Genomic DNA, 17,516 nt, shown 5'->3' with positions numbered 1-17,516 from the left:
TATATAACAGAGCAAAAATCAAGTATAGGATGTTCCTTTTGAAGTGCATTCTGAAAGTCAGGAAAGGTGCACATGCTGGAATCACTTGTGCGAGTGTAAACGATACGGTCAGAGAGCAGACCTACTTACTTTATACATAAATCTGCCTTTGCAGGCAGAAAACATTTCTTCCAGTACTTCCCAAGTAAAAGGGCAATATGAAAAGCTTCTTTATTCTTAATCTACTTATTAAATGTTGTCTGTGGATCTCTGCACAAACTATACTTTTGAAAAACACAGATCCCCACGAATAATCAAAGGCAAAACATCTTTAAGCAAGAGAAAGCAAAGAAATAAAGAGAAATGACCTCCTTATTAATATTTTATCTTCTTCACAATAATAAACTACAAAATAATAAGTTACGAAACCTGAAAAACTGAAGACACAAAGCAACAGACAGAAAGTACCTCCCTTCCACTCGTTGTCACTTTTCTGTCAAACAGCTCCTCATTTTCCCTCCAACAGCAAGTTCAGCAAATTCTCATTACACAAATTTTAATTAAGCCCCAATTGCACAAACTTCAAAGTCAGTCCCACTTTGTCTCATCCCTTTATCAACCAAAGAGTAAAGCAAAAGCAGACAGAAGAGCAGACATACCCAGGAAGGGTAGTGCCAGAGCTCTGTACTTCACCTGATGAATTTTACAGCCTGATTCCTGGCACTGATCACAGCTGACGTGATTGCAAGAACTGGGCGCCTGGAACCTGCACCACCTTCCACCATCAGAATGACATTGAGGATTCGTTGGAAGACACAACGAAGAACCTGGAAGGGAAAGATTATCTTCAGGTTCATCTTTAGTAGCAACTGGAGCAGACAGTAGCATTCTTAACCAGGTTTACGAAATAATTCTCAACCAAACAAGCTTCAGTCCAAGTAATAGCACCTGACAAAACATGACCTCTGGCAGAATAATTCAGAAAGGACCCGTCAATACACACAACTTCCCCTGCTGTAATGTTCTCATACATGTCCAGTAACACTTAAGAGCTTTCAAAATTTTTTTTTTTTTTTTAAAACAGAAGACATCTTAAAATAAATGTTTTTACTGCCATGTGCACTAGAACTTCAGGAGTTTCCTCCCCGCCACACTTTCGGGACCACAGCATGCCTTGTCACTCACTGAGCAGGCTAACAGGAAAGACAAGGAAGATGAGGTCGGTCTGAAAAAGGGAATGACTAGATCTTGATACTACAGATACAAACTGTTGTGAAAAGCTTGTGCTGCATGGAGAAACCAAAGCGGTTGAAACACACAGGTCTAAGGCTGCTAAAGCCAGGCAGCTACTCAGGTACATATCAAGTTAGTGCGTACTAAGCTCCAGGCTTCTTTGACTAGATTGCTGCCAATACCCTGGCTTGCTAGCTCAAAGCTAGCTCAGGTGGTTTATGCAAATTCACCAAGCACAGCAGCACAGTCACACCCAGAGTTCAAAAGCTCCATCTATAGGACCAGCGCACACAGGTAAGCAGGAGATGACACATCCTGCTGGAGAACTTAACAAAATAAAAATGTAAAGCTGTAGACGGATTTCTGGTAGAACTGGATGTTCCATGTTGACACAGTGTTCTCTGAATTAGCATCAGCCCTGCTTACCAGTATCTGTGCACAACGCTTCCCCTGATCCCATCATGCTTCTCTGCTGCACAATCCAATGCCACAGCACACTACAGAAATAGTGCTGGAGCTCCACCTAGCAGGGGACGAGAAAATCCAGGCAAAGGCAGTAGCCTGGAGTTCTCTTTTTAAAGATTCAAAGATCTAATGTCACTGCGGCTATCCTCTGCTTTCAATTCATTTGTCCAAAATGTTACTAAAGCCCAAGACATAATGCACATGAAATGCATCATCCTACAAATAAAAGGAAATACGCACTGGGGCAGAAAAAAGCATCTTGGCTGACATGGCAAACACACGTACGCACGTGTATAAAAGTACAAATACACAAGCAAAATGATGTGCAGAGAACGAAGGAAATTACTACTACTTTTCAATAGAGCATTGAGAATTCTAAAGACTGTCCAACTTTTACCTTATTTTCAGTACCATGCAGAGGGGAGCACAGTAGCCACAGCCCATAATAGGCCAGCTCAGGGATATATTTGGCTTGATTAACGTTCCTAAGCAAAAGAAGGCAAAGAGATATCTTAATCTCTCATCAGAGAAACATTTACTACAACTGTTACAATTAACTGCGCTCACTGACTGGAAAACATTCAATAATCACTAAATGTTGTTTACTTTTAGCTAGGTGGAACACGTTCTAATTATCTCTTGTGAAAGAAATCAATGCTTTCATTTTGGTATAATCAGGATAATAACAACACAAGCACTGAGGGCTTTACTTCTCCAAGGCACTGTATAAACATTCAGAATTAATTGCTCACATTGTTGCTGAAAACTCGAACTCGTGTTCCACCGGCTCAAAGTTTGTCATTTCAACAAAGATCTGCAAAGAAAGAAAGCTAAGCTTAGCTGATTCACACGAGGACACGATGTGCAGGCCTGCTTGGGTGCCAGAGCAGAGAACGTGAGCTCTGTAACTCTGAAACCATGGTCCCTTGCATGACGCAGAACATAAGCAGACCCCAAAATCCCCAGGCTCAATATTGTGTGTCTTTCCCCGGGGTACAGTGAGGGTTAACACCACAGAATGGAATGTGAATGGCCCAGCTGGCATCAGCCAGCAAGCACTAAGCATAAGATACAGACACAGAGCAGGTACCCTGCCCTGAGATTTATAGAGAATAGTCTGTTCAGGGGACCAGTTTGTGAAAGGCAGGACTGCCAACACTCCCGTGTCCATAGAGTGTTCTGCATCGAGTTTGTGGTGGAGGACTTCAGGTCCTGTGAGTACAATCTGATTACCTGCAGGCAGTTCTGCAAACACTGAGGTTTTTCTTTTAGGGAGAACCTACGTAGAAGTCTTATGAAGTTTTTCAAAAGAAGAAAGATTGATTTGCGAACTTGAAGAAGATCGTCAGTTGAAAAGTAAACCTCGTCAGGGTCCTCTTCCTCCTCCTCCTCCTCAAGTATCTCTTCCACCTGTATTGGTAGAAAGAAGAAACAGAACTGTCTTGTCCCACAGCAGTGACTGATCTCTTTTGCACATTTTGGTGCTTCAAAGAGTTCCCAGGCTAGGTCCTACAGTATTTCACATCCAAAATTCTAAGTCTTTTCGTTCAGATTAGTTAAATGCATTTAATAATGGCAAAAAAAAAAAAAAAGGCAGAAGGATGAAAGTTGGGTACAATGCAAGAAAGCTCCAGCAGAGCTTATCCTCATTCTGATGGTTTCAAATGAAAAAGTCCATCAGAACTGAAGACAATTATTCTAATATGACAACTGAAAATTCATCTTCTTCCCTTGCTTGTCATGACCCCTGGCACCAATATTCTCTCGGGATTTCTGATGTGTGATCCTCGCTTCCATTTAAAAATCACATAAGCATTGGAATTGGCAGCCGAGTACAGCTAACCACAGCATTCAGCCCTTAACTCCCTATCAGTAAGGAAACTCGAATGCTGTTTGCAAGCTTGTCACATATGAACTTGCAGATGTCCTGAAGAAGATGATATAAATTAGCTTCTCCCTTTGCTATGGAGCTTTCTAACAATATCTCACAGACAAATAAGCTTTACTTTTCTATTAGTCAGCAGCCAAAGAACTGAATTGAATCATCAGACCTCTGAAATTCCTAACAATAGATAGAGGATCAAAAGTACAGACCAACTGCTGAAGAAAAGGTTAAGCAAAAGAAAAAAAAAAAAAAGGCCGAAAAAGAGAAATATCACACTGATCTAGAGCATAAATAGCTTGCCAACAATTTGCTCATTAATAGAGACTTTTATCTGAAGAGACTACACAAACATCTTACATTGGAGTTCCTATTCCTGCTTGGCTTTCCTTTCTTTCTATTTCTTCTTGAATTGGTCTGAGAGCTTTGAGCATGCGTCTTCTTTCTTTTCCTCATCAGGTTTGGTTCTTGAGGCCAGCTTTTTCTCAGGGTTTGAAGACATTTATCAAACATCACTATGTGGAACATCTGGCTAGCTATACTACCTGCCCAGAAAAGAAAATATAAGCCACCTTCTGGACATAATACATAGAAAGCAGAAAATCTCCTGGCCATCTCTCCATTCGCTTTTACATGAAGGAGATGTCAAGGACAGAAGCATTGTCCTGGGAACCTAAGAAAGATCAGTAGGAGAAGAAAAAGAATCATTTGAACAAAACCTATTGGTATCAGGTCCCACAATTAGCAATGACATTCTCCAGTGGTATCACTACCCGACTGCCCCCTTCCAACAAGGAATCATGTTTTATCCAACAATAAGGAGGCTCATCCCTTCACTCACCTGGGATTTCGAGCAATAAGAAGTACAACCCAGCTGCATGAAGAGCATAAACCCTCTGCTGCGCCTTAGCTCTTTTATCCAGGCCCCCTTGGACGAAGTGGTGCAACACAGCCACAAGAGCGTTATGCGAGAGGTTGTTTTCAGCAAACAAGGCCCAGATACTCTAAGGCAAAATACAAGAACAGCAGTAAGAAAACCTGCAATGACCTAGCCCTCTACATGGACACCCACTCAAGAAAGACCTCAGATAAAATGGTTATCACAAAGGGCTTTCTCATGCTGTACTCTAAAAATTCTTGTGAGCTATACTGTGGCAAGACATTTCCTTCACAGTTACCACTAATATTTTAACAGTTGCCACTGCAACCAACCACATGTACGTATTATGCTTAACAAAAAAAATACACAAGTGGTTTCCTGTGAAAAATTCTGGTGTGTATGCCAGACAAGAGTTTTCTGGTGCAGTCTCTCAGAATATTTTCATAAAATTCAAGCCAAGATAACCTTGAATAACAGCAAAACACAGGACCTGTGTCTTTGCTGGGCAGTACGCAGCCCGGTGTGATCAGCCTTACCCGTCTGTTCTCATTGTCCACAACGGAGAACGGAGATAGAGCCTGGTAAAGCCAGGTGAAAGCGTTCAGCCCATCTTCTGTGATCTCTCCTTCTATCTTGGGGTCCAGAGGTTCAGTCTCTGTGAAATCTAGGTCCCAGACCGTGTTCACCCAGACTACAAGAAATGAAAAAAAGAAAACAGATGTGAAGTTTCTTAAACAAACACATTGCATTCCAAGTAACACTCCAAAATAAACGTGGAATACAACAATTACAGCAGGGGGTCCTCAGAGAGGATCACAGATGGCTTAGGACATAAGTGCCTCCTCACTCACGTTGCTTCCATGCTGGTAAGGAGAAGAGAGAAGCAGGTGTGTTTGTGCCCCGACCACCCCGATGTCCAGACCGAAGGCGAGGGGGTTAAGACACTTTGGGGTGTATCTAGGCAGGTATCAGGACGCAGCTCCTTAAACTGTTCTGTGGATTTGCCTAAATAAGGGGTTGTGTGCAGTGTGAATACGTATTAAAACAGAGATTGGGCAGACCCAAAGCACCCCAGATACACACATAGTGGGCACAGAAAGAGTTCCTTAAATTCTTCTCTGTATTTCTCTAAAAACAGGGTTGCACATACATGCGAACATATGTTAAAGCAGAGATGGGGCAGACCCAAAGCACCCCAGACACCCACAGGAGGCACACACACGCGAACATACACTACAACACCGCTGGGGCAGTCCCACCCCCCCCGACACACACACACAGGGGGCACACAAACCAATTCTTTTATTTTTTTGCCCGAATTTCTCTCAAAACGGGTTCGCAGGTCCGCGCTAACAGACATTAGAACGCGACCGGGGCGGACCCGGCCCCGACACAGACACACACACGAGGTGACAGCAGCGCCCAGCTCCCCGCCCTCACCGCCGGGCAGCTCCCGCAGCCGCCATGCCGTCAGGGCTCGCACCGCCTCCGCCTCGGCCGCCGCCGCCATTTTGTTGCCGCCGCCCGGCGCCTTCGAACCGACCAATCGCAAGCAGCCGCAGGGCCCGCAGCCAATGGGCGGGCGGCATCCCGGAAGGGAAAGCGGGGAGGGGAGGGGCGGAGGCTGCGCGGCGAGGAGGGGCGGGGCCGGCGGGCGGAGCGCCGCGGGGACGGGCCCCGGGGCTCTGGGGCGCATGCGCGGTGCGGGCACCGGCCCGGGACAGCGGCAGCGGCGGCGGCGGCGGCGTGTGGGGAGGGGGAGAGCGGGCGGCCCCGGTCCTGATCCGGATCCCGGTCCCGATCCTGGTCCCGGTCCTGATCCGGATCCGGATCCTCATCCCGGTTCTGGTCCTGATCCTCGTCCTGATCCCGATCCGGTCCTGATCCGGGTCCCGGTTCTGATCCCGGTCCCGGTCCCGACCCGGTCCTGATCCGGATCCCGGTGCTGATCCCGATCCCGGGCCTGATCCGGATCCGGATCCCGGGCCTGATCCGGTCCTGGTCCTGATCCGGTCCCGATCCCGATCGTGGTCCCGATCCGGGTCCCCATCCCCATCCCGGCCCTGCTCCCGGCCGTGCTCCCGGTCCCGGTCCCCACCCGAACCCCATCCCGGTCCCGGTCCCCCTCCCAGCCCCCCTCCCGGTCTCGATCCCTGTCCTCCTCCCGGTCCCCATCTCCGTACCGATCCCGGCCCCCAGCCCCCTCCCCATCGCGACCCCAGTCCCGATCCCCATCCCTATCCCAATCCCGGTCCCGGTCCCCGTCCCCGTCCCCTGCCGCATTGCGGCCGCCCCCGTCCCGTCGGTGCCCCCCCTCTCTCTGCTGCCCCTTTCCCCCCGGCCGTCCCCGCCGAGCCCCCGCTGACCCCCCCCGGGCCCTGCCCGCGGTGCCACCCGGAGCAACGATCGCGGCCCCGCCGCTGCCCCGGGGCCGGCCGCCCCCGGCGGGACCAGGACCATGAGCTTCTTCGGGTTCGGGCAGAGCGCCGAGCTGGAGCTGGTGCTGAGCGACGGCGAGAGCCGGCGGCGAGTGGAGCACAAGACAGAGGAGGGCAAGAAGGAGAAATATTTCCTCTTCTACGACGGCGAGACCGTGGCCGGGAGGGTCATCCTCACCCTCAAGCACCCCAACAAGCGGCTGGAGCACCAGGGCATCAAGGTGGAGTTCATCGGGCAGATCGGTGAGCAGGGTTTGGATTTTTTTCCAGGTCATGCTTCTCTTGTCCTATTTTCTTGCCTCTGCTCAGGCACTGACTTATCTCTAAAACACACGTACTCTGAGGCAGCAGAAAACTTGGGTTCCATCCTGCGGGTTCACGCCTTAGCCTGGAGATCCTAGCAACGACAGCAGTGAGGCGGCATTCAGCGGGGTGCCTGCATTCGCAGCTCCTTATCAATGCACTACGAGATGTCTGTTTGCCTTTATGCTGGGACTATTGATCTTGTTAGGCCTGCACTCAGTAGCAGCAGGCCGGAGGAGGGCAAATCGGGTGGTTTTTGCACGTAGATTTCACATCAGCAACCACACCGTTGCCCACAACGCGCCTTGCTCATGTCGAAGGGCTTTCCTGAAGCCTACGGGCTCTGCTCCGCTGGTTCCATCTTCTGCTCTGATTTTCTTTGCATGGCTGACCACCCATCCTGGCACATTCAGGTGAAACGTGTGGTTATCTGTGCGTGTAACCGATGCAGATCGAAGCGCTTCCTGCCTTCTTAGAGGAAAGGTAGCTGCCACACCCACCCTTTGAGCGGAGTGGAGATGTCAGCATTTCATGGATGTGTCCGAGACCCACAGGCCAAAATAAGTTAAGGTGTTGCTCATGATGTGGCCGTTCTCTGCTTGTGTATTAAACTAGCTCTGTGTGTGTGCGATACTTTCATCTGGGGCCCACTGGACTTGGGGTTAGAGCTGAAAATGACTGCACGAGCTGTATGCATGCAACCTTTGCATTGTAAGTGGTGCAGTATAGGAAAGAGAACTAGAGATCTTTCCCACCTAGCTCTGATACTTGTTTCATTTGTTTCCTGGCCCCACTTATGCATAACGTTCCCCTTTTGGAGACAAAGGGCAGGATAGCCCCAGAGAGCCTGTAAATAGTGGAGCGCAAGTGAGCCTGTTGATCAGGAGCTGGTTGTGGCTTCCTGTTTGATTGTGATCCTCAGTGGAAATTAAGCAAGAACCTCCTGCTCCACCGTGTCTTCTCTGTGCTGCCTTGCCTGCTGCTGGTTACCCATTTCGGAAGACTTCTGAGCCCTGTGTATTTGGAACAACTGCTTTAATTCTTACATATTGTCCTACAGTGTGCGTGAGGAGCTGCTGTGTCCTTTGTTTTTACCCATCATGCTGCTTTGCCACGGCACGGAAGTTTGTGTTGCTGATGGCACTTCCTTAACGCTTTCCATTCTCAAACCAGCTTGCTTTATGTTCCGACTTCCCACTGCCACAAGGTCAGTATGTATGGAAGACAATTTAACAGGCGAAGAGACCGAGACATAAACAGGCGATGTGTCACAGCAAAAACAGCTCTTTGCTTCGGGGTGCCAGAGTCCAGAGTGTGAATACAGAGCCCTGTGCGGCCTCCTGGGAGCGCAGAAACTGCTTAAGATTTCCCTTCACCTGCAGTTTCCGTGTCCTGAGCATGCCACCCAAGTGTTGGCAGGGTGCTTTTTAAATCTGGACACCTTACAGCTCCGAAAAGCTGACATTACAGCTTCTACCTGTTTGAATTGTTAATGTCTTCTGAAATGTGGGAAACATCAATCTTTTTTCCTCAAAGCTGTGAAGTGCCAATCTCTGCCCTTCCGAGGTAGCAGAGAAGTCAGCGCACTGACATTTGCCTCCCCTTGCTTTAAATTTGACGGTTGCCTTCCGCATTGTGTGGGAAGATGATATATTCCTCTTATTATGTGGCATGTGTTCTGCCTGTCACATCAACAAGCGCTCTCCTCCCAGTGGACACATTCGGTGCAGGGAGAGTTGGCTTCCTTATGTCACCTGCCTGCCCAGCCTAAAGGGCTCGGTGGCACGTGCTCTGCGTGAGAGGTGGTCTCGTGCCAGTATTTCCATTACAGAGATAAGATGAGCAAGGGGCTATAAGAACCAGACATTACTTAAAAGCAGAAATCTCACTGTGCACCTCAAGGAGCAGAGAAACGAGTCTCACTGCTGCTCCTGAGCTCTCGTAGTACCTCTCAAAAGCCTCCCGTGCGTGGTTCAGTGCTGACAGTGAACTTGTGCTTTTACAGTTGTCTGATGACTTAGGTTTTTGCTTTCTCATCTAAACGTATCAGATTGGCTAAGGCTTTACCTTTCTGAAGGACTGTGTGGGTGTCTTGTAGTCACATAGCTCACGCGCAGGGCTGGGAAGGGCAGATTTCATTGATGGTTGTGTGTAGCACAGAGCTGTGAATGCAAATTGCAGAGCTTAAGTTTCTGCTGCTTTGGCATACGAGAGAAAACTTTGTGGAAGCGCAGAGAGAATCGCTTGCATTAAATATGGAGCCTGTGGTCGGTTCCTACAGACGTGGGAAGGTTGTGGGGAAGACTGAAGCAATGTGACCACATTAGTCACTTGAGCTGGTTTGAACAGTGCTCCCACAGGTGAACACTCCTCCCTCATCGATGTTTGTGTGGCCATTCGTTGTTATCTCAGGGCTGATGGATGCACACGCTTGGGTGTCAGGCACTGAGCACTGCTTAGTGCAGAGGTGGTGAGGATCTCCACTGTTACTTATTTTCCTCAGTATGAATCAAGGCCGCTCAAATTCTTTGTTGTCAAAGAATTAGCAGGACAGCTGGAAGCCTCTTAGCCCCGCATTTTTGCTCTGTCACTGTTTGCTGTTCTAAAGATGCAGTGGTGTTTTTTTCTTTTTTCTTATTATAGTGCCAATGCCTTTGGTCTTGAATCTACAGCCGTGTAGAAAATGGCTAGAGGGGGTTGCATGACTCCTCAAACAGTCCGGACATAATTAATATTGATTATAGATGACCCATGTCACCCTAATGCAAGCTGATGTCCTGATTTATTGTAGGAGGTGAGGCCATGCAGACCTCTTCCCTCCTGTTTAAGGGATCTCTCATCATTTATGGAGCTGGGGAAGGGTTAGGAATAGATCAAGAAAATACAGCAGGAACCTAGGCTGTTACAAAATAACCCCTTTCTTGTACCAGACTTTGACATCATCTTCTGAAGAACTGCAGCCAGTTCAGGCATCCATTAATATGTGTGACTGCTGACTGGTAGAGTGAGCAAATAACTAATTAGCCTTAACCAGCAGCTTGCTTTTCCTGGCTCTTTACTGGCCTTGGACCTGCCACACATGAGAGGCTTGCTGTCCCAGCCACTGCAATGGCACGTGCTCAAGTTCTGGCCCACATCTGGCTTAGATGAAGGGCAGTGAACAAGCGCGGTATGTCGCAGCCACAGGCTCCCCTGGCAGGTTCTCTGAATAGTGGTAAAGGAAGTACTGATTTGGACAGGAGAGTTGCTTGTAGCTGAGAAATCTCCTGCGTTTCCTCACTGTGTCGCCTGGGATTGAGCATCACTGCTTAACGTGGACTTGCCTCTTCCTAGAACTCTACTATGACCGAGGAAACCACCATGAGTTCGTGTCTCTGGTGAAGGACCTGGCCCGTCCCGGCGAATTCACTCAATCGCAGACATTCGACTTTGAATTCACACATGTGGAAAAACCTTACGAGTCCTACACGGGGCAGAACGTGAAGTTACGGTGAGTCTCCCCTTTGCTGACCCCAGTTCCTGGTTCTCTGCAGCGTGCAACTACTGATGCTTTCTGTGAGGATACTGGAGTGCAGCATCTCTTCCCAAACGTACTTGCAAGTATATAATGCAACTCCAAATGAAATTTGGTGGGCTGAATTGTAAAAGGCTGTGTTTGAGCGCTGTACTTTTATAAGCTTGCATCAGGCTCTAAGGAACTTGTTTTGCCCCATTTAAGCGAGAAATCATCCCCTTCTGAATCTACCAAATGCTTTTCAATTTACTTGGTAATTCAAAAAAACAAAATAAATTGTTTGCTTTAGTACCCAACAGGGATATTTTCACCATCTTGCAATCAGTCTTGTTGACTTTAATTGTGCTCTGTATGCAAACAGATGCCTAGCTTGTATCTTGTTCATATGTTGCAAGCTGTATTTCACATCTCAGCACTCCAGTTGACTTGACATCCCCAAAATGATGCTTAGGTAACGCAGGCTTACAAATGTGTGAAAGGTTAGACAAGTCTTAGAAGAATCTGTTTTTCCATTTGAAAATGCCCTTCTGTCTTTGCCACCATGGGGTGTTGGCTGCTCAGAAGCCTGCTTGAATAGCCCAGTGCAATCCAGTCAGCCCTGTGACCCTCACCGCTTCATCTCCGTTGCTCCCTGTGCAACACTAATAGAAGGAGAATTCCCTTGCAGGTATTTCCTCCGAGCAACTGTCAGCCGCAGACTGAACGATGTGGTGAAGGAGATGGACATAGTCGTGCACACTCTGAGCACCTACCCGGAGCTCAACTCCTCAATTAAGATGGAAGTGGGGATTGAGGACTGCCTGCACATCGAGTTTGAGTACAACAAGTCCAAGTAAGTGGCTCAAGAGCAGCCAGTGGCTGCGGGGAATCATCTCCAAAGGACAGCTTCCTTTGGTGGCCTGAAGCACGTGTCTTGCTTGTGGTCCTCAAATGATTTTCTTCTTGCCTTCCAGCGGGGCTGGCAGACAGATCACAGAAGCACAGTAACTGGTCCTAGTTGAGGATCTGTGGGTTCCTCTCCTTGCCCATGGATATGCTCTCTGCACCAAGGAGTGGGACACAATGGCTGTGGCATAGCGCGTAGCATGAGGCCATTGCAGTAACTTCTCATTTTCTGTATCTTTAGTGAGAACAGTATTTTCAAGTGCCTTCAAAGTATAGCACTGCTTTTTACTAGACAGTACAGCTGCAGTGGGACCATAATTCAGGCATGGAAGCAGGAACTGACACTTTTAAACTACTTTTAATGCATCCTTCCCAGCTGATGCTGGCAAATCTCCCTGCAATTTAACATTTGGGTTAGTTTTAAATGATCTAAGAGATTGGTTTGGGGGGCTTTGCAATCACAGTCTGAAATTCTGTTTTTAGTTATCTGATCATGCTAAATGTTCTTGCTGATTTCCAAAAGACAGGAGGATGAAAGCTGAGGTACTGCTTACAGCAGCCTAGTGCAGGTGGTAGATACATCACCTGAGATTTACAGCTGGGGCCGAGCGTAAGAGCAAAGTGCCTGACAAGCGAGCTCCTGTTCTTTGGTCTGTGTCCTGGTCTGCTGCGCAATGTTTGACTGCGGTGCTTTCTTCCTTCACGTGCCAGGTATCATTTAAAAGATGTGATTGTCGGTAAGATCTACTTCCTGCTAGTGCGGATCAAGATCAAACACATGGAGATAGATATCATCAAGAGAGAAACAACAGGGACTGGACCCAACGTGTATCATGAGAATGACACAATAGCTAAATATGAGATCATGGACGGGGCACCTGTGAGAGGTGAGATGACAAATGAATCCGTCAAAATTCCTCTCCTGAGATCCGGTGGGGTGGGAATCTGAATCCTACAGTATCTTCAGTTGAATCTGTGTGGTCATTGGTAACATGCATCCCATTTCACTGGTGAGCTCATGGCAAATTATGTAGGTGATTAAGTATGACCCTCTTCCTTCTCTGGTAGGATGGGGGAATAGAGACATGATAAGTTGCAGAGATTTTACTTCTTCCTTTTGATGAAGGAGTGGCAGAACCAGGAATGGATATAAATTCACTGTTGGCTTGGGCCATCAGTTGGCATTGCTTTAACTCGGAGCAGAAAGAGAGTGTTCTAGCTCAATGCCAACCTCCTGTGCCACTTGTTTTCCAGTTCCACTGCCTAGCAGAGTTACCTGCCAGAGAAAATGTCACTTTATTTGTTTTTTTTCCTGCAATGCAGGTCACAAATGATTCTCATGCTCTTAAAGTGGAGACAGGATAGCTATCAGCAAGGGCAGGATCTGGCTGTGGACCATACATGCTGATAGCTTTTTGAAGGGACTTGAGGTCTTTTAGTTCGTCTTAGTCCACTTGTGGGAACTGTCACAAAGTTTGATGTGCCCTAGTGAAATTGTTTTGCTGGTGCTCTCCCAGTTTGTATCTCCAGGTTCACATTGTGCCTGTGTTGATGCTTTTCTGCTCTTTGCAGGGGAGTCCATTCCCATCAGACTCTTTCTGGCTGGCTATGAGCTGACTCCAACGATGAGGGACATCAATAAGAAGTTCTCAGTGCGTTATTACCTCAACCTGGTGCTGATCGATGAGGAAGAGAGGCGCTACTTTAAACAGCAGGTGAGAAACAGAGCTGCCGGGTCTTGGGCCTGTAGGCTGCCAATTGGGATACTGTGATATAAGGGCCTGCTGGATTCCCATGGGGGAAAATCACATTCTTTAAATGAATATCCTTTAATTGAGTATCTTTAATGGAATATCCTTACTAGGCCTCTTAGAATGTGCAAAGAGGGTCTGGAAGAGATGGTGTGAGCAGGTCAGATGTGAGTGGTGCTGGGAATGGTGCATGGAGTGGTATTTTCCACTCTGTTGCCCTGCGTTGGAGCTTCTGTGGTTCACCTTACTGATTCTGACGTGGTTGCAAACAGCAACAGAACAGCTGCCGCAGGCATCAAGTGGGTCTGCCTGTGTGCTCAGATCCCGGGGAGGAGTGCTCTACCCAAATTGTCAGGAAGGCTGCATTGCAAGGCCTCTCCTTACCGTGGCGAGTAGCCTCATGCGTAGCTGAGGGTGAAACATGCCAGCGTGGGCAAGTTCTCGCTGGGTGCCCAGCAGCTGTGCTGTGCTCGGCAGCTTGGTTCAGCGTTTGGGGCCGGGTGGGGCCGGGAGCAGATCTCACAAGCCCTGACGAGCCCTGCTGGATGTGTTGCTACAGGAGGTGGTGCTGTGGCGGAAAGGAGACATAGTGAGGAAGAGCATGTCCCACCAAGCAGCCATCGCCTCCCAGCGGTTTGAGGGGACGTCCTCCCACACGGAGGCCAAGACCCCCAGCCAGCCTGCAGAGAACAACGGCCGGCAGTGAGAGGCCACGCAGAGGAAGGCTGCTGTGGAGCCAGTGGGGACAGCAGCGTGGAGGAAGAAGAAACACTTCAGAGACTTCATGAAAAAAAAAAAATCCGTTTTTGACTTATTCCTTTCTTCAGAGGACTAGTAGGGTGCGAAGGGGATGGGAGGGCAAGGCAAGCTGGAGCACTGGTGGTGTGGAGTTGAAGGTACCTCGGTGCTTCCCAGTCATCTACATTCCTCTAGGGTCGGCTGCTTTGAGAAATGTGTCTGGAGGCTGCGGAGCTGCCTGATCTCCTCTCGGCCCCGAGACCCTTTCAGTGCGGCAGCGGGGAGGGAGAGAGCAAGTGAAGGCCAAATCTGCTGCTTCTTCTCAGCGGTATGGAGGTTGCTTGGGGGCTGTGTGGGATGGATGTTTTTCTTGCCTTTCTGAAATCTTCACGAGGGAAAATGACACAATGTTTAGCTGGAAGGTAGAGGAGGGAGTCAGAGGCTGAGGTGCGGCCTACTTGAAGCTGCTTCACGTTATCGCCTTGCTGCCTCCCCTTCCTCTTCGTGCTGGTGGTGGATTCTTTGTCACAAGCAATTATATAACGGAGTCGAGTCAGCCCTGGGCTGCTCTGCTACACAGTCGCCTTGCTGGTGGAGCATGGGCAGCATGAGAGCTTTTGTGTCCTTGCTGTGGGAGCTCCTGACTGCCAGGCTGCGTCAAGGGGAGCTGTGGTGGTCGGTAGGAGGGAGCGAGGCGTGCGAAGGCTGTAGGATGTGGCATAGGCTGGGTGAAGGTCAGGAGGGAGCAAGGAGTGCTGCTGGGTGGTCAAAAGTGGGGGCAGGAAGGCTCTTGGCTGAGAGCAGCGCCTTCCAAGCGTTGTCCCTGCTTGAGTGTCCCTGAGATTCAGTCTCTGGTTGCTGCAGTCTTCCAGGTCCCAGTTGCTGCTGCAGAGCAGGCACAGACCAGCCTCGAGAGGTCTGGAGAGCAGCGTTGGAATGTGAGAAGTGAATGGGGGCTCAGTGGGAGTGGGTTTGCATTGCACATACTGCCCTGCTCATGTCTTGTGTCCTTGTGACGGAGCAGGCTTTGTAGTAGGACAGAGAACAGTATAGAAATGTGTGTATTTTTTTTTTGTTTGCTCCCTCGTGCCTGCAGGATGAGGATTAGTAATGTCAGGAAGTGGTTGCAGTCGCTTAAGGAGCTCATGGCTGGTGCATGCTGATAGATGAAGCCAGGCAGCAACTGGAAGGATGGTAAGAGTTTTCCACTTCCAGAGAGGTGTTCTGGAGGCCTGAGCTGAAGTCACCAGTGAGGTCTGAGGGTATGCAATGAACTGAGAACCTGAATCCAGTTGTGTGTTTTTTTTTTTAAATTCTAAAATAAGCTGCTTTTAGTCTTCAGCTAAGTCGAATCATGAGAACATTCCCAGAAGGGACTCACTCCTCCATTAAAAATTAGATGTGGCTTTGTAGATTTGATTGACTGAGTTTGGAGAATATCCATCCTGGTTAGATGCCCTTCAAAGAAGCAGGTGGTTAGACCTCCTACCAGATGGAGATACAAGGCTGCACTAAATGCTGGGATATGAGCTCCATCAAGTGGGAATTGTCTGAATTTCCCTGCGAGTTTGTGGCTCACTATGGTTTTGTCCAGCTTCCTTTTGACTCTGGAATGAACCTCCTCTGCCTCTGTCCTACAGCTGCAGGCAGAACAGTTTTCTTGCAGCTGGGAAATGCAAGCATCTTCTGCTTTGTTCAGTGGAATGGTGCTGGTGGAGGGAATGGGGTCTGGGTGGGAAGGGGAGCTTTTTATGTAATAAGACAGCTACTGTATTTCAGTGATAAATGTGTGTTTCTGCTTGCCAAAGTAAGTTATCTTTTACTCACCACGTGTAAGGTTGTGGTTTTTAGTAGAGCTGGGCAGTCTTGCTCTGTTGTAGAGGACACTAATGATCTCATCTCTGCTGAGTGCTCGTGTCACACCATGTTTCTGCTCTGTAATCATGAAGACTTGGCTTGCACTTCACATGAGAGGTCTGTGGTGTGGGCTGGAGCCGTGTCTTCCTAAGACTGAAGCAAAAGCTTACTTAAGACAACTACGTTACTTTGCCAGGGCAAGGAGTGGTAACCTGCTGCAGGTCTCACATGGAAAAGGAATCTGGATATTACTTTGACACTCACTTATTCTACTCCCCCTCTATGAAGGGAGAAGTCACCTGTGCTGTGGCAATACACAATCTTTTAGAGACAAATGAAGCTCCGATCGGGAGCCCCTGGGGATAGCAGACCAACTTTCTATGGCTAAGCTGAGCACAGCAACACCCTAACCACCCTCTGCTTTCCCTCAACTCACATCCCACCTAGAATTTTCTTTCCTTACGTATTCCTTTTGATTGTAGGCCATGTGGTATTAAAGAAACCCCATGGATGATGTCTCTGCATTCCAGGAGTGGTTTGTTTACTGGCCAGACAGCATCAGTACAGGATATAAGATAATTGTCTGACAAGAAAATGCGCTGTAAGGAGATTTCTGTTAAATATCTGCTCATCGCTTTGGGACAGATTGCTTGGAAAAGGTGCATGAGCCTACATGGTTGTTTGTGTTTTTTTGGGGGGGTTTCTTTTTTCCTACTTTGTGCCCCTCTCCCATGTCCCTAGCTGCAGAATCAGAATTTAGAAACAATCCCCACTTTTACTTAAACTAAATGGACCGTTCAACCTGTTACCCACTAGGCCCTCTGTTTGGGGAGGAACAGATGTGCTGAGCATCTTGAGCGAGAAGTTGAAGCATAAGGTCACTCCAGGACAAGGTACTATTAGAAAAGCATTTCATTAGCATGGTAAGGGGCAGACACTACCTGAGCTGCTGTGTCCCCCCCGAGCTGGATGGTTCTGCTCATTACTTGGGTCATTCCCTCTCTCCTAGGCAGAGTCAGGCAGGGGGGAGTGTGCAAGTACTAAACCAAGCAGTGCAACTTGTAATTAAGCCTCTGCTGTGTTTACATGTTTCTTAATTCGTCGTCTTTTCAATGGCTGTAATTTTAAAACTTGGGTTTTTTGTCTCTCCAATTAAAAAGAGCCAGCCTTGGCTGTCAAATGCTGTGCATGAGTTCGTCTCGTATGTTTTATATTGCCTGGCTTGGGCCTGTGGTTTTTTTAAAGGTATTAAGAAATTTTTCGTTACGCTCTTTCTTTAAAACATATCACTGTTGGAAGCTGTACTGGTGGAGGACCCATGAAGCCTGAAAATTAACAAGCTAGCTTTATTTTCCACTCTTTACCTGATGTCAGTGCTAAAGTAGCATGGGAAGTTTTGTACCCGCAGGAAGTTGACTGTGATCGGCTTTGCAGCAATCAGATTGGATGTGTATACACATCTAGAATTTCTTCTTCTGGCCAGAAGCTTAGTGACATCTTTCTGCAGAAAAATGCCCCTCTGCAGTACATGGAACTGCACTAGGTCCTGTAGTAAACATCCTCAAGGAGGACGTACCTGTTTCTTTCAAGA

At 48.1% G+C, this 17,516-nt stretch overlaps 2 protein-coding genes across 2 annotated transcripts in view; one reads left to right on the top strand and one right to left on the bottom strand.

Annotated features, from left to right (window-relative positions):
* Positions 1-6,028, bottom strand: part of NCAPD3 (non-SMC condensin II complex subunit D3) — a 30,497-nt gene extending 24,469 nt beyond the window's left edge. Inside the window, exons 1-8 of the mRNA XM_083808654.1 lie at positions 5,880-6,028; positions 4,976-5,130; positions 4,401-4,563; positions 3,920-4,104; positions 2,911-3,087; positions 2,430-2,491; positions 2,075-2,162; positions 673-806 (exon numbers count right to left, since the gene is read on the bottom strand). Of these exons, the coding sequence (XP_083664780.1) occupies positions 673-806; positions 2,075-2,162; positions 2,430-2,491; positions 2,911-3,087; positions 3,920-4,104; positions 4,401-4,563; positions 4,976-5,130; positions 5,880-5,949 (1,034 nt within the window). The 5' untranslated portion in view covers positions 5,950-6,028. The remainder of the gene's footprint in view (positions 1-672; positions 807-2,074; positions 2,163-2,429; positions 2,492-2,910; positions 3,088-3,919; positions 4,105-4,400; positions 4,564-4,975; positions 5,131-5,879) is intronic.
* A 96-nt stretch (positions 6,029-6,124) lies between these two features.
* VPS26B (VPS26 retromer complex component B) lies at positions 6,125-17,114 on the top strand. Its single transcript, XM_083808720.1, has 6 exons — positions 6,125-7,120; positions 10,514-10,670; positions 11,362-11,526; positions 12,291-12,466; positions 13,152-13,294; positions 13,890-17,114. The coding sequence occupies exons 1-6, from the start codon at positions 6,898-6,900 to the stop codon at positions 14,034-14,036; spliced, it is 1,011 nt and encodes a 336-aa protein (XP_083664846.1). The 5' UTR covers positions 6,125-6,897; the 3' UTR covers positions 14,037-17,114.
* Positions 17,115-17,516: the final 402 nt, after the last annotated feature.

The sequence above is a fragment of the Anser anser genome, assembly GCF_964211835.1.
Source record: "Anser anser genome assembly, chromosome: 22".
Taxonomy (NCBI): Eukaryota; Metazoa; Chordata; class Aves; order Anseriformes; family Anatidae; genus Anser; species Anser anser.
Note: the sequence above shows the minus strand (reverse complement) of the source record. Positions and strands in the feature narration are given on the sequence as shown.

Coding starts and splice junctions, on each gene's coding strand:
- VPS26B (XM_083808720.1), top strand. CDS start 6,898: ATGAGCTTCTTCGGGTTCGGGCAGAGCGCCGAGCTGGAGCTGGTGCTG. Junction 7,121..10,513: donor GGAGTTCATCGGGCAGATCG/GTGAGCAGGGTT, acceptor GCCTCTTCCTAG/AACTCTACTATGACCGAGGA. Junction 13,295..13,889: donor GGCGCTACTTTAAACAGCAG/GTGAGAAACAGA, acceptor GTGTTGCTACAG/GAGGTGGTGCTGTGGCGGAA.